The 13846-nt window shown below is 35.0% G+C and overlaps 1 protein-coding gene and 1 long non-coding RNA gene across 3 annotated transcripts; both read right to left on the bottom strand.

Moving 5' to 3' along the window:
* Window positions 1-957: 957 nt before the first annotated feature.
* Window positions 958-4109, bottom strand: LOC112025128 (uncharacterized). 2 transcript variants are annotated; one of them, XR_002884226.2, is made up of 3 exons: window positions 3720-4109; window positions 2480-2568; window positions 958-1269 (listed from the first exon to the last, which is right to left on the bottom strand). It is a non-coding gene; the product is annotated as an uncharacterized LOC112025128 (long non-coding RNA). The 2 variants fall into 2 exon arrangements; XR_002884225.2 differs by having other exon boundaries at window positions 2507-2568; window positions 3720-4104.
* Window positions 4110-11394: 7285 nt separating this feature from the next.
* On the bottom strand, window positions 11395-13797 carry LOC111984935 (uncharacterized). Its single transcript, XM_024016553.2, has 2 exons — window positions 13682-13797; window positions 11395-12422 (listed from the first exon to the last, which is right to left on the bottom strand). The coding sequence occupies exon 2, from the start codon at window positions 12412-12414 to the stop codon at window positions 11422-11424; it is 993 nt and encodes a 330-aa protein (XP_023872321.1). The 5' UTR covers window positions 12415-12422; window positions 13682-13797; the 3' UTR covers window positions 11395-11421.
* Between the last annotated feature and the right edge of the window lie 49 nt (window positions 13798-13846).

Raw genomic sequence — 13846 nt, 5'->3', positions numbered from 1 at the left:
ACATCAAAACTTACTCAAAACACTATAAACCTAGGAAATCAATACATTTGGAAAAGTTTAGGGACGAAAATAGAACTTTTGAAAGTTTAGGGACGAAAAACAAACTTTTGTGATAGTTCAGGGACGAAAAACGAACTTTTGAAAGTTTAGGGACGAAAAACGAACTTTTGTGATAGTTTAGGGACGAAAATGATATTTTACCCTATTTCTTTTTAAATTATTAATTTTACATGAATGTCGAATAAAGGTAATTTGGGAGGTATAAAAAGCTTTTTATAATTCTTAAGCTTTGACTCGGCTTGGAGTGGGGTGGTGATATTTTGTTGAACAAAGTAGATGAGGTTCATTGAATTAGCTGACGAGATATAACTTACTCACTGTTGTCTTTTGACGGCCATGCATGCACCGAAACCAATCCAACTTTAATAGTATTTTTCAAAAATGTGACATGGCTGAGCTCATGTCAAAAAGCGAAGGGATAAACATTAAAGATTCACCACCGTGAATTTTTGGTGTGATGGTCACTCCATAAGTATAAGCGCTTATAGAGTGTGAAAAACAAAAATCAGAGTTCAAGTTTTTAGGAGAGAGTTTCACATACATATACACTTAAGTTATGTTGGAATAGAAATTATATTAAAAAAAAAACATTAAAGATCCAAGAAGAGAGCCGTTGGGCTTGTTTAAGACGGTGATTGATGGCAAAAAATGAAGCCCAAAAAGCAAACAAAAATATCACCTTCATCGTAATGTTACTATCAAATTTGATCAACTAGCAGCCCAAGCCTTCTTCTACTATTCAAAAGCAGCCTAACTTACACATTAGACTCGTGTTGGGAAAGCACCGCACAAGTGTCACGCCCCAAACCTGATTTCCGGATTTGTGACCATGACCGGCATGCTAATATCAAGCCTAAACCTGATATTAACAAGAACCAACTTAACTTTTAAAAAAACTTTCAGAAAAGCTTTTACAAAAGCTTCCCTCTTTATTTTCATTCTTGTTTCTCTACTTAAATGATATAAATTTTCACTTGACATTCAGAGCATCTACACTGTACTCAAAATATAATGTAATCCTCCAGTTTTTCAAATTTCATACTTTCACATAATACATATCTTAAGGTACAACTTTCATTAGATCCTAAAATACACAATATCACAAAACTAAACATCAAATACTAATTTAGGATCTATACATATAAAACTAAACCAGCTCCTTCCAAAACTCGACTAAGGCTCCCTCTGCTCCAAAATAAAACCTGCTAACTGAAATTAATAGGGTGAAAGGGGTGAGCTACACAGCTCAGTAAAGGTAAGATATATGAGAATTTAATAAGGATGCATGTAAATCAATTCATTTCACTTTATCAACGTTCGAATAGGAGAACATCATTTCATGCATAGTATTTTATGCTATTTATAATAATAGCTTGTATGCTTTTCATAGGTAAATAATCGTTCTCCTTTTCTTATCAGAATAATATTACCAAAACCTTTCGGATTGAATTTCTTTCATTTCTTACAAAGTCACCATACATATTTTCATTACAAAATAATCATTTTAACTTAAATCAGATAATCGGTAACTTTGTCTTAAACTGGAAGCATCTTAAACAATAATAAAACTTTCCTTCGTAAACTTCTTCTTATAAGATATTATAACTTTCATAATCATAAAACTTAACGTTTTATAGGAAAAATAGATATCTGATAACTTCTTAATATAAACTTGTACTTTCATTAGAAACTTTATCTTTATAGCACAACAGAACTTCAGGAACTTTTACCTTTAATGAACAGCTTTCTTTTCATCATAAACTTCTTCTTTTCATGAGAGCTTTTAACTTTTCATAATGCATTTAAACATAATTATTCTCTCATGATTGATAACATAATATAGCTGTTCATAAATACACATTGGTTAGTCCATATCTGATAAATCTGTACAGAGAAGGCCTCATCACATTTGGGTGCCCTCGTGTGTATGATATTGTCCCCTTTGGGAGCGCTGATGGCACATCCCCTCCAGGTTTTGTTCCTCCCCGCCATCCGTACACATTGGGGAGAAGGCCTTAGAGTTATGGGCAACCCCATTTCCTCTACTTTAAATGGCCTAGAGTTACGGGCAGCCCCATTTCCTCTACTTTAAATGGCCAAACATATAACATTTTTCCATGGAAAACCAGTAATTAACCCCTACTGACCGAGTTCAGATCACCAGAGGACATAACCCAAAAACATTTCATACATTACATCATACTGAAATTTTGTATTTTGTATAACATTTCATAATAAAAGCATTTCCATTGTTTTCTTCATCATGTTCGTGAAATTAGTAATAGCATCAATATGGTTAAATCATATACATAAAGTTTCAAAAACTCACGAACATATCTTTATCTGATAATGCTTACATGCCATATCTTAATAAAACATTTTAATGCATAATATACTTTAAAATAACCTCATGACTTACCAAACGCTCATATAACTTATCCCTTACCTGATAGCAGAGGAACCGAGAGCCTAAAGTCGAAGGAGCTTAGACCCGGCGGCTGGTAACACCTAAACGAAATCAAAACTTATTACTATCCATAACTTCCTCATCATAAACTTACACATTCATCTCAAAGCCTATCTCTTAAAATTAAGGAAATCCTAATCCCACCTCAACGAGGTTCCCACAAACACAAAAATTCATTCATCATACAACATGATGTATTAAATCATAAAAACCAACATTCTCACATTACTCTCATAACAGCCAACTTCATTTAAAAAGGTGCTTTGAGCTTAGGGCAACAATGCATGTATAAACATAAACTCTTTTAAGCATTGTCATGTAACCATAAACACACTTAAGGAAACATACAGCATGTTCAGTAAAACAGCTTCATAAATACAACCGTTGAATGGTTTAGAACCCCTTCTTTGAGTACTAAAACCTTGAACCAAGTTATACAAAAATCACTCTATGATTTAGACATATCATATGATGAGCAGAATAAATTATAGCTCAAATCATTTACCCTAACTCTAGAATTAAATCCTCAAAGTTAGGCATGTCCCTTGCTGTTCACTGTTTCATTCCAGCAACTTATACTTTACTTATAAAATACAAATGGACAACCAATTCACATCCAAACCTCATGAAGTTTTACAGAGCAATTCCCCTGTATGTCCAGTATATACCATAAAAATTTCATAGTCAAAGAATAAAATTATGATTTATTAAAAATCATACAAGCCAACGTGTTCAATTCTGTCCTGGCAGAAAATCATGCAAATTATAAAGTAAATAATTATTTTTCTATTCATCCAAATGTTGTGAAACCACTTCCACAACAACCATACGTGTCTTAGGGTTCATACAAACTATTCGTAGCATCCTAATTCACAAAATATGATTTAATACAGAATTTTCTTGTTGTAAACCTCAAATCTGTCACAGAGACAGCTTCAGTACATATTCTTTCTAAAATCATCAACAAATAGAAATTGGCCTTCATATCACTTAGGTATTTTTATTCCTATAATAAACATATTAAAATACCTAAATAATCATCCAATAGACCAAATATCATCAAACTTTCAAGTCACTAAAACAGAATCATAAGTTCATCTTTTAAAATCAGAACAGAGAACAAAGAAGGAAAATAAACAAAACAATTATACTATCAAAACACCCAAAAACATATGAGGTTTAATTTACTTACCCACACACTTTGAAGATGAAACCCTAGTGTTTAGGCTCTTAATTTCTTCTTAGAGAGATATCTATGATTTTTGGTGTGAGAGTGAGGGAGAGATGCTGCCGTGCAAGAGCAAAGAGAGAAGAAAAACCAAGAACAAAGAAAAAGGAAGGGAGAAAGAAGATAAGGAGCTGCTGGACCTCTGGGGCAGCCAAAGAAAATAAGATAAGGGAGAAGACTTTTGTCTTCCTTTTGAGTGTGTGAACCCGTGGACTTGAGAGAAGACTCAAGGAAGCTTCCTAGCACTTTCCTTAAGAGAAAAGAGAGAAAAGTGAGGTGAAACTTCAGATTTGTGTGACCCGTGGGAAATGAGAGGAAGTGAGTTTCTTGCATGTTCTAATTACATTGAAAAGTCAAGGAAAAAAATGAGGTGGAACTTGGTGATTGCATGGCCACCAAGTCTTGGTCTTTGGCTTGTCAAGATGCATGAAACTTTGGCTTTACATGTGTTGAATTCTCATTGGTTGCAAGTGAGTGGAACTTCTACTATCACAACTCATGCATCATATGCCTATTTACAACACCAACCATGCATCATACTAAATATATATATATATATATATATCATAACTTAGTCACTTAATATAGTCCAACAACTATATATATATATATATATATCTCATAACTTAATGATTTAATATAGCTTTGACCATTCTTAGTATATATATACATAATAAAATTAACCATTCAATAATTTATGATCTTTACATTCTTATTCAAAGATATTATAAAATAATATGCTGATCAATACTCTTATATTAATTATAAAAAGAAAGTGGATTAAAATAGTAATTAACCACTTAAACATATAGTTTAATTATAAAATTGGGCCGGGGTGTTACAACAAGCCTAACAAAATTGACTAGCTTTAGCTGTATTGGGTCAAAACAATTACAGTCTGTTCAGTATAAGTAAATTTGAAGTGATAGAAGAATAGCTAAATAGGGAAAGAACATTGGAGGACAAATATCGTTTTGGGTGGATTAGTCAGTTACTGTGAAGGGTTCTGATTCTTCTGAATATCCACGCTAGTAAAAAAAATGGTCTCATGATTCATTAAGGTAGTGTTTGGCATATTTATTAAAAATACATTTCATAAATTATAGAAAGTAAAATGTATATTGTAATTTACTTTTCTATAATACTTTCTAAAATGTATACGGTTCAGTTTACATTTGTTGGCCTAGCCGTGACCTGCTCTACCAAAGTAATATTTGGCCGAGTTATCTCCAACCCAATTCAACTTCTGGGACAAATAGGAGGATTCTGAACTATAATCCTAGCTATTGTTGGGATTAGCTTGGCCACCATTACAACCAATGTTGTGCACCTGCCAATGCACTTGTCAACCTCAGTCCCTCAGAATTCACCTTCAAAAGAGGATCTATTCTAACAGCATTGCTTGGGATTGCTTTTCAGCCTTGAGGAGACTTCTCAGACCAAGTGAGAGCTTTGTTTACACCTGGCTAGTTGGACTCTTTGCATTGTTGGGTCCGATTAGGGAGCATAATTTTAACTGAGTACTATGTTGTCCACCGCACAAATTTGAGTATCAAGGACCTGTACACATTGAGTCCTTATGGGGCTTACTATTATTCCGGAGGCTATGATTTGGCAGCAATAGTAGCTTTGATCGTAGGGATTTTGCAAGTGGTTCCAGGGTTCTTGCAAAATGTTGGAATTCTATCTTCAATTCCGGACAATCTTGTTCTCATATACAACAATGCTTGGTTTTTGGCTTCTTTTCTGCAGGTTTTCTTTACTGGCTTCTATCTTGTTTGACAAGAAAACAAAATAGGTCTCTCCTTGTAGACAGAAGAAGATGACATTTAAAAGGACTTTGAAGACGGGAGCCAGCTAAAGGTTATTGTTAGTGTATAGATTAGGCCAGATTAGCCCATTGGGCTTAGCCCAATATACCTTATTTGTACTGCACTCATATTACTTGTACTGCATACATATCTATCCTCTATAAAACTCTCTTTGATATATTATTTTGTACACATTAATATACAGACTATTCAGTCTTTCTCTTACTTTATATTGTTAACATGGTATTAGAGCGAGAGAAATGCTGAATAGTCTGTATATTAATGTGTACAAAATAATGTATCAAAGAGAGCCTTATATAAGCTAGGTATGTGTGTAGTACAAGTAATATGAGTGCAATACAAGTAAGGTATACTGGACTAATCCCAATGGGCTAATCTAGCCTAATCTATACACTAACATTATTAGCATAGGCCCAAGCTTAATTCTACTTTGTGTGTAAGCCAAATCTCCTACTTGTACTAGAAGTCTATTAGTCTGTTAACAATATAAAGTGAGAGAAAGACTGAATAGTATGTATATTAATGTGTACAAAATAATGTATCAACGAGAGCCTTATATAGACTAGGTATATGTGTAGTACAAGTAATATGAGTACAGTACAAGTAAGGTATACTGGGCTAAGCCCAATGGGCTAATCTAGCCTAATCTATACACTAATATCCCCCCTCAAACTCGAAGTGGCAAGGAGGAAGCCAACTGAAATTTGGATATAAGATCTCGAAGATGACCAAGTGGGTGAGACTTGGTGAAAATATCAGCAGGCTGGTCAGCAGAGGAGATGGAGAACAACTTGAGATTGCCTTTCTTGAGATGCTGGCGAGTGATGTGGCAGTCGATCTCAATGTGCTTGGTGCGTTCGTGGAAGACATCATTATGAGCAATGTAGATAGCACTATGATTGTCACAATAAAGAGGAGTAGCAGTAGGCTGTGGAGCATCCATGTCAGCCAAGAGCTAGCAAAGCCAGACAAGCTCGCAGGTGGTGTCGGCAAGGGCACGATACTCAGCCTCAGTACTAAAACGGGAAACAACATCCTGTTTCTTGCTATGTCACGAGACAAGAGAAGTACCCAATAGAAAACAGAAACCTGTGATAGAGCATCGATTAGTCGGATCACCTGCCCAATCCGCATCTGAATAAGCAAGAAGCTCAAGAGAAAACCGAGAGGAGTAGTGTAGACCATGTTAAAGTGTGCCCTTGACATATCGGAGAATCCAAAGAACAACAGTATAGTGAACAGAACGAGGGGCATCCATGAACTTACTAACCATACCCACGACATGTGAAATATCTGGACGAGTAACAGTGAGATAGATTAGACTACCAACTAACTGACGATAGCAAGTAGCATCGGATACAGGTTCACCATCCAAGGGTGTGAGCTTTGTATTGTATTCTAATGGAGTGGAAACAGTTTTGTTGTCGGTGATACCAGCTTTGGGGAGAAGATCAGAAGCATATTTAGCTTGGGAAAGATAATATCCATCAGAAGATGAGGTAACCTTAAGCCCAAGAAAATAATTGAGAGTGTCCAGATCTTTCATCTCAAAATATTGACTAAGGAAGTGTTGAAGAGAGCAGATACCTGCAAAATCATCTCCAGTAATAGTCATATCATCAACATAAATAAGAATAAGAGTGATACCAGTAGAGGATCTTCGGACAAAGAGAGCGGTGTCATGAGGACTCGAAGTGAAACCCTGCTGAGCAACAACTGAGCTAAATTTTTCAAACCAAGCTTGAGGAGCCTGCTTAAGGCCATAAAGAGCACGGCGAAGGCAAAAAACTTGACTGCCTGAGTATGGATAGTCAGAGGGTGGTTGCATGTATACTTCTTCTTGGAGGTCTTCATTAAGGAAAGCATTCTTCACATCCATTTGATAAAGAGGCCAACAACGAACAGCAGCCACATCAATGAGACATCTGACAGATGTAAGGCGAGCAACAAGAGCAAATGTTTCCTCATAGTCAATGCCATACTCCTGAGTAAAGCCCTTGGCAACTAGGCAAGCCTTGTACCGTTCAACAGATCCATCAGCCTTGGTCTTGATCTTATAAACCAACCTACAACCTACTACAGATTGACCAGGAGGCAAATCAACCATATCCCAAGTGTGATTCTTATGAAGGTATCTAGTTCTTCGTTCATAGCTTGCTGCCAAAGAGGGTTAGTATGGGTCTCACGATAGGTGTGAGGTTCATAGAGGATTGCAAGAGTAAAAGAGCAGTGATAATCAGTGAGATAAGGGGGAGGAATGCTTACCTGAGTGGAACGACGAAGTTTAGGACCAATAGGAGGCTCAGGAGAGGGTGGTGTCACAATATCCAAGACAAGCAGGTCATATGCCGGGGACAGAACCGGAGATGAGTTGTCTGGAGAGACAGCCGATGTCAAAGAATCCTCAACAAATTTAGGATAGAGAGGGGGGAAAAGATTAGAAAAAATGGAAGACTTTGAGGGAGAGGATGTAGGAAACTGCTGAAGATTTGTGGAAGGACGATGTTTCCAAAACTCAACATGACAGGAGACACGAAGGCGACGAGAAATGAGATCATAGCAGCGAAACCCCTTTTGAGATACACCATAACCAAGGAAATAACAGAGACGAGCACGAGGCTAGAGCTTTGTTCGTTCATGAGGAGGAAGAGAGATAAAGCAAGCATAACCAAAAACTTAAAGAGAGGAGTAGTCAGGAGTTTGACCATAGAGAAGCTCGAATGGAGATTTGTTATGTGTAGTTGGTGAAGAAATACGATTAATGGTGTACACAGCAGTGAGTGCAGCCTTACCCCAAAAGCGCTTAGGAAGAAAGGCAGAAATGAGAAGGGTGAGGATAGCATCAAGAATGTGACGATGTTTTCGTTCTGCACGACCATTTTGTTGAGAGGTGTAAGGACAAGACCGCTAAGGAAGGGTACCATGACTGTCTAAAAAGGATAAGAAAGATTTATCATTATATTCTTGAGCATTATCTGATCGAAAGACTTTAACGGTGCGATTAAACTGTGTTTCAATCATTTTATGAAATGTTTGGTAAATAGACATAAGTTCAGACCTATGGTGAAGCAGATAAATCCAAGTATATCGAGAAAAATCATCCATAAATATGACAAAATATCTAAATCCCCCCTCAGTGGGAATAGGTGCAGGACCCCAAATATCAGAATGTATAAGATTAAAAGGTGCAGAAGAAAAGGAGTCATTATTATTAAAGGGCAATTTAGTTTGTTTGCCAAAATGACAGGAAGTACAATCAAAATTTTGAAACTGAATTGAACCTAAATGACCTTGAGAAATTAACAACAGAAGACGAGATAAAGATGGATAACTAAGATGAGCATACCATAGATCAGGTGAGAGGGTGGCAGTAGTAGTAGTTGCAGAAATAACTTGTGAAGGAATCTTCAAGTCATGAACCTCAAACATGCGACCAACCTTACAGATTGTCCCAAGCACTTGACCCGTCCGGGGATCCTGCACATCCACACCAGCTACTACAACTGATTTTTTGGTATCAGAGCCTTTCCTGCACATGGTATCAAAGCCTTTCCTTTGATTTTTTGGTTCCTATGGACATCTCCGGCGTTCTTCCGCTGCTCTCGCCTTCATCCAGTAGTCACTGTTAGAAGCGAGTCATCGCCGTCACGCCCATAGCCCCCGAACACTCAGATTTCGTCAATTTGTTTGACAAATTGACAGGTTCCCTTAGAAAATACGAGGAAAAGAATTGGAAATCAAAAGGACTTAATGGAAGTATATCATGCATTAACAATAATTTGTCATCTGCTTTTAATGAAACAATAAAATCGCCATAATTGTGCTAATTTTCTATTCAACTGTATTTATCTGTTCACAACCAAGCTCACTATTGTAGTTAAAATTGTTGTCAGGAAATCAGATTTCGTAGTGCAAGAGGAAAATCAGTTTCTGCAATAAGCCAACCCATAAAAAAAAAAATTGTGTTATTGGTGTGAAGCCAAACCCACAGTATGAGCTTTAAAAAGGCCTAATATGAAAGTCATTTCCCAATCCTGCACCGTTCTAGCAAGTACAGGATACCAAGACAAAATCCCTTTAGACCGCCCGAAATACCTTTATCTGATATTTTTTTGCTAAACCTGTGTATGCTTGTAGGTGGCCCAAAGTACTGATAAAGTTTTATAGTTCTACTGACATAAAATTGACCAGTTCCCTTAAACTAGGCAAAATATCCATCACATGCACACAAGCAGGAATGACAAAAGGCAGGACCATGACTATATGGCATTCAGGTTCCTTTTAATTAAACTTTATGCATCACCAAAGTCTAAAAGGTTGAATTGCTATCACGATTTTTAACTCCAGAGTTATCCCAGAATCCTTTGCAGTAACAAGATTAATTTCTTACAAACTCTAAAAGTAAAAAGAAAAGGGAAATGGTAACTGAAGGAGCAAGTAATTTGCATTTAATCTTTCTTGCTCTATGATTGTCTTCCCCCCCCCCCCCCTCTTTTCATAGATACAATACACACAGTGATAGAAAAGTTGTTAGATCTAGAAGTTCTGGGTGGGTTTTGAAAATATACTACAGGGTGAGATTGCTTAGTGGTTGCAAGGTCCACAATAGTGTGATTTGGCCTTAGGATCGTTTGTTGTGGACAATTTTTGTCTTCTATATGCAGGTTATCAAAACTCAAGACCCACGGCGAAAATAGGATGGTCTGTCTGTGCACGCTTCTAAAACCAGATTAGATTAGAGAACAAACCCAAACTGATTTTTCTCTTCTTTTTTTTTTTTTTTTTTGGTTTTTATACCTGACCTGCTAAACCTGTAACCCGTATAGCACTAACATTAAATAAACTGTCAATATCAAAACACTTAAAATCTACAGTTAAGATCTAAGGTGGGTAAAAAAAACTGAGGGTAGCGTAGAAGGACCTTTATAAAACATATAAGTACTAAGAAAAACGTCTAAAACCCTAATTCACATTAATTACACAATTAAGTGACAAATTACTGAAATTTATCAAAAATGAATATTTTGAGTTTAATACAGAATCATAAACTACTGATTCTAAGGGTTGTCTCAAAATAAGAGGGACCTTATTCTGATTTTTGAGCAAAAAGTTATTAAGGAAACAAAAATTACTATAAACGGCAAATTAGGGTACCTTGTGGCAATGCCATAATTATTGCTCAGAAGGACGTTTCACTTTAGCCTAATAAATTTAATGCAATTCCAACTTTGTCACTCAAATGATTTCCGTCCTTTTGTCTTGCGCGATTTTAGCCGTACTTGGAACTCCAGAAAAGCCATGGCGGTTTGTTCTATATTAGTGGCAAAATATGCATAGAACTCAACATTGCTAATATCAAGTTCCATCTATAACTCAATTTTGTTAAAATCAAATTTAAAAAACATGAACATTTTGCTAAATAGTTTCAAAATATGGGCATTTTACTGCATAGTTTGTAAATTAGGAACAAATGCCCATTTTCTCATTCTAGAATGTTATATAGTTACCCAAATCCCTCTGTCAAAGCAAACTGGCCTTTAATTGGGTTGTGAAACATGAAGCCTCAAAGCAAATGCATATTCATTTTTAATTTGCTAATTTCCTCTTACTAATTTTCTACTAATGCCATTTCTATTGGAAAAGAAAATGACCTAGCACATAAATTATAAGATATTAAATTATTACATTTTTTTTTCTTGAATAATATTGTTTTATAAGACTGAATGATTTTGATCATTTAATTTATATTCTTGCAACTTCAATGACTTAAAGAAACAAAAATAGGAAAAAAAAGTTTTAAATAATAATGAAATAACCAAAATATAACATTGATCTTATGGCTTTGTATTGGGAACCATAACCCAATCAAGTCGTGAATTATATTTGCCTACAATGGGACAAGACAATGACTTTGAAATACTACGATCTTCTAGATCAAAAACATAAATCAACCTATCAAAGGACTTTGTAAAATAGATTGAGTTCTGTCTGATTCCCTTTTCTGTTGCAAAACAAGATATAGCCTTATGCTCCATACCATGATATCGAGAAAGAAAAACAGTCCAGCCTCCTATGTTGTTCACTTGCACCCACACTCGACTTGAAAATTCCAGTTGAAAAATAAGAAAACCAAGAATCTTCGTGAGATTCCATCCACCCCACATCTTATGAATCCATAAAAGCTTACCACCACATTCAACAAGATAATCATTGGTTTGGCCTCTGGAAGGTGGCGATCTAGGAAAGTTCTCCCTTGTAAACTTTGTGAAATGAAGATTTGAACCCACAAATTCAGCAGTAAACAATTCATAAATAGGAGGTTGTCCTGAAAACCATGTCAAGAAGTAAACCTTCTCTCTAAACATCGTTGCTGCAGTTATGCTCTTCAACCTATCATCCAAATCAAATTCAAACACTTGTTCACTAAATTCCTTATCTCCAGGTTGACAAAAATAGAATTTGCATGTCGAACGATCAATGAACATTACATAACAATCATGGTTGGATTCACTTGGTGGTGAGGATAGAATACAAATATACGAATCGTTAATAAAATCGAATTGTGGGAGTTGCAACCGTGGGAGCTTCACCACCTCTTTGGATGTAAGACTCAAGAGGCAAAGATCCATTGAGTCAATATCTTTCAACACCAACCATTCCTTTGAGCTAGTGCATATTGATTTATTATGCATCTCAGGAATTGTCCCTGAGTCAAAATGATTGTTTGATATGTTAACCAAAGTTTGCCTTTCTAGATTTTTCCCATCGGCAATTACAAGCCAAGGATATGACTGAGGAATAATATGAGGATGCTTTGTAGCTTCCATTTCCAAGCCTGTGTAGAAGCGAAAAAAAGCAAATTTTAATATTAAAAGATGAAAAACTCGAGTCCAATAAAAAAAGGAAATTTGGTTTGGCAGTCTTATTTAAATATTCTTCATCCATATCTTATTCTAACTCAAAATAAAAGGTTGAATTATTATCAAAATAAAATAAAAGTTTGAGTTAGGAAACTCAAGATCTTTTCTAAATATAATAGTACGGGTCCAAACATTAACACTTATGTTATAAATTGGTTAAATTGTTAACTAGTAATTATACAGTATATTCTTTCATAAAATATATATATATATATACACAGTATATTCTCGCAAATATCGATACGGTAAGACTCAAGTACAATATTTAGGTGCTATTCCTTAAATTTTGTTCTTAAGATTTCATCATGTAGATTTTTTTTCTCATGAGATAGAAATGTAATTTTCAGTTAAGAACCTAAATTTTGTCCTTCAAAAAATAACAATATATATATATTGTCATAATGATTTTTAACATGGTAATACGGTAATCTTTTATACCTAATCAAGTGTCTAAAAAAAATCCCTAATCTGTTTGGCTTCTAAGAAACCTAATGAACAATATTTCAGGAAATCAAAATAATTAAATTTTTGAGTCTTATTATATGTTGCATCCCCGATTTAAAATACTTTCAATCAATAAAAGTTGTCCTATTGCCTTCAAAAGGAATAATATTTCAGGCAATCAATATTCCTTAAACATTGACAATTTAAGTACAAATTCATTCAAAACTTTAAAAAACAGAAATACAATCCATTGATATCATGTAAAACAGAAATTCATAAAAAAAATAACAAAAATAAAAAGGAAGAGAGTCCAAGTGCTAGAATCATTGTTTCCTAAAAGGAAAATACTATGTCAATTAATAATATTTATAACCACTGTCTAATACGTCTCTTAACTCTGTACGTATTAAAGAAAAAAAAATGATTGCCTAATGATTTTTGGCTCTAAAACAAAATCAATTACGTACCAACAAATTAATCCCTTGATTATTAGAATCTAAATAAGTGTTATTAAATTAAAAATCTAGTAGAAAGCACGCAAACAAGCGCAACCAAGCAAACAACAAAACGATTGTCAAAATTATGATCGAAAAGAACAAAAACAAAATTTGTAGTAGATGATTATTATTCTTATTTTATTTAAGGAATAAATTTTTGGAATTTATAAGTAAACAATGAAGATTAAACTGTCTTTAGAAAATAATAAAACAAAAATTAATATTATGCATACCTTCTGAAATTCTCTGTGGAGGACACAGTGGTTGAGCGACAGCCTAATTCAACTTAAGGAGCGCCCTTGGTTTCGCTTATAGGTTTTTCTTTTTGTTCATGAGCTCTTGTTGCTGCTAGGTTAACGGGTCTATAATCTATTTATAAACGATGTTTACTTGGACTC

This window comes from Quercus suber, unplaced genomic scaffold (genome assembly GCF_002906115.3).
Source record: "Quercus suber isolate HL8 unplaced genomic scaffold, Cork oak 2.0 scaffold_317, whole genome shotgun sequence".
Taxonomy (NCBI): domain Eukaryota; kingdom Viridiplantae; phylum Streptophyta; class Magnoliopsida; order Fagales; family Fagaceae; genus Quercus; species Quercus suber.
The sequence above is the reverse complement of the archived record's forward strand: the minus strand, read 5'-3'. Positions and strand labels throughout refer to the sequence as shown.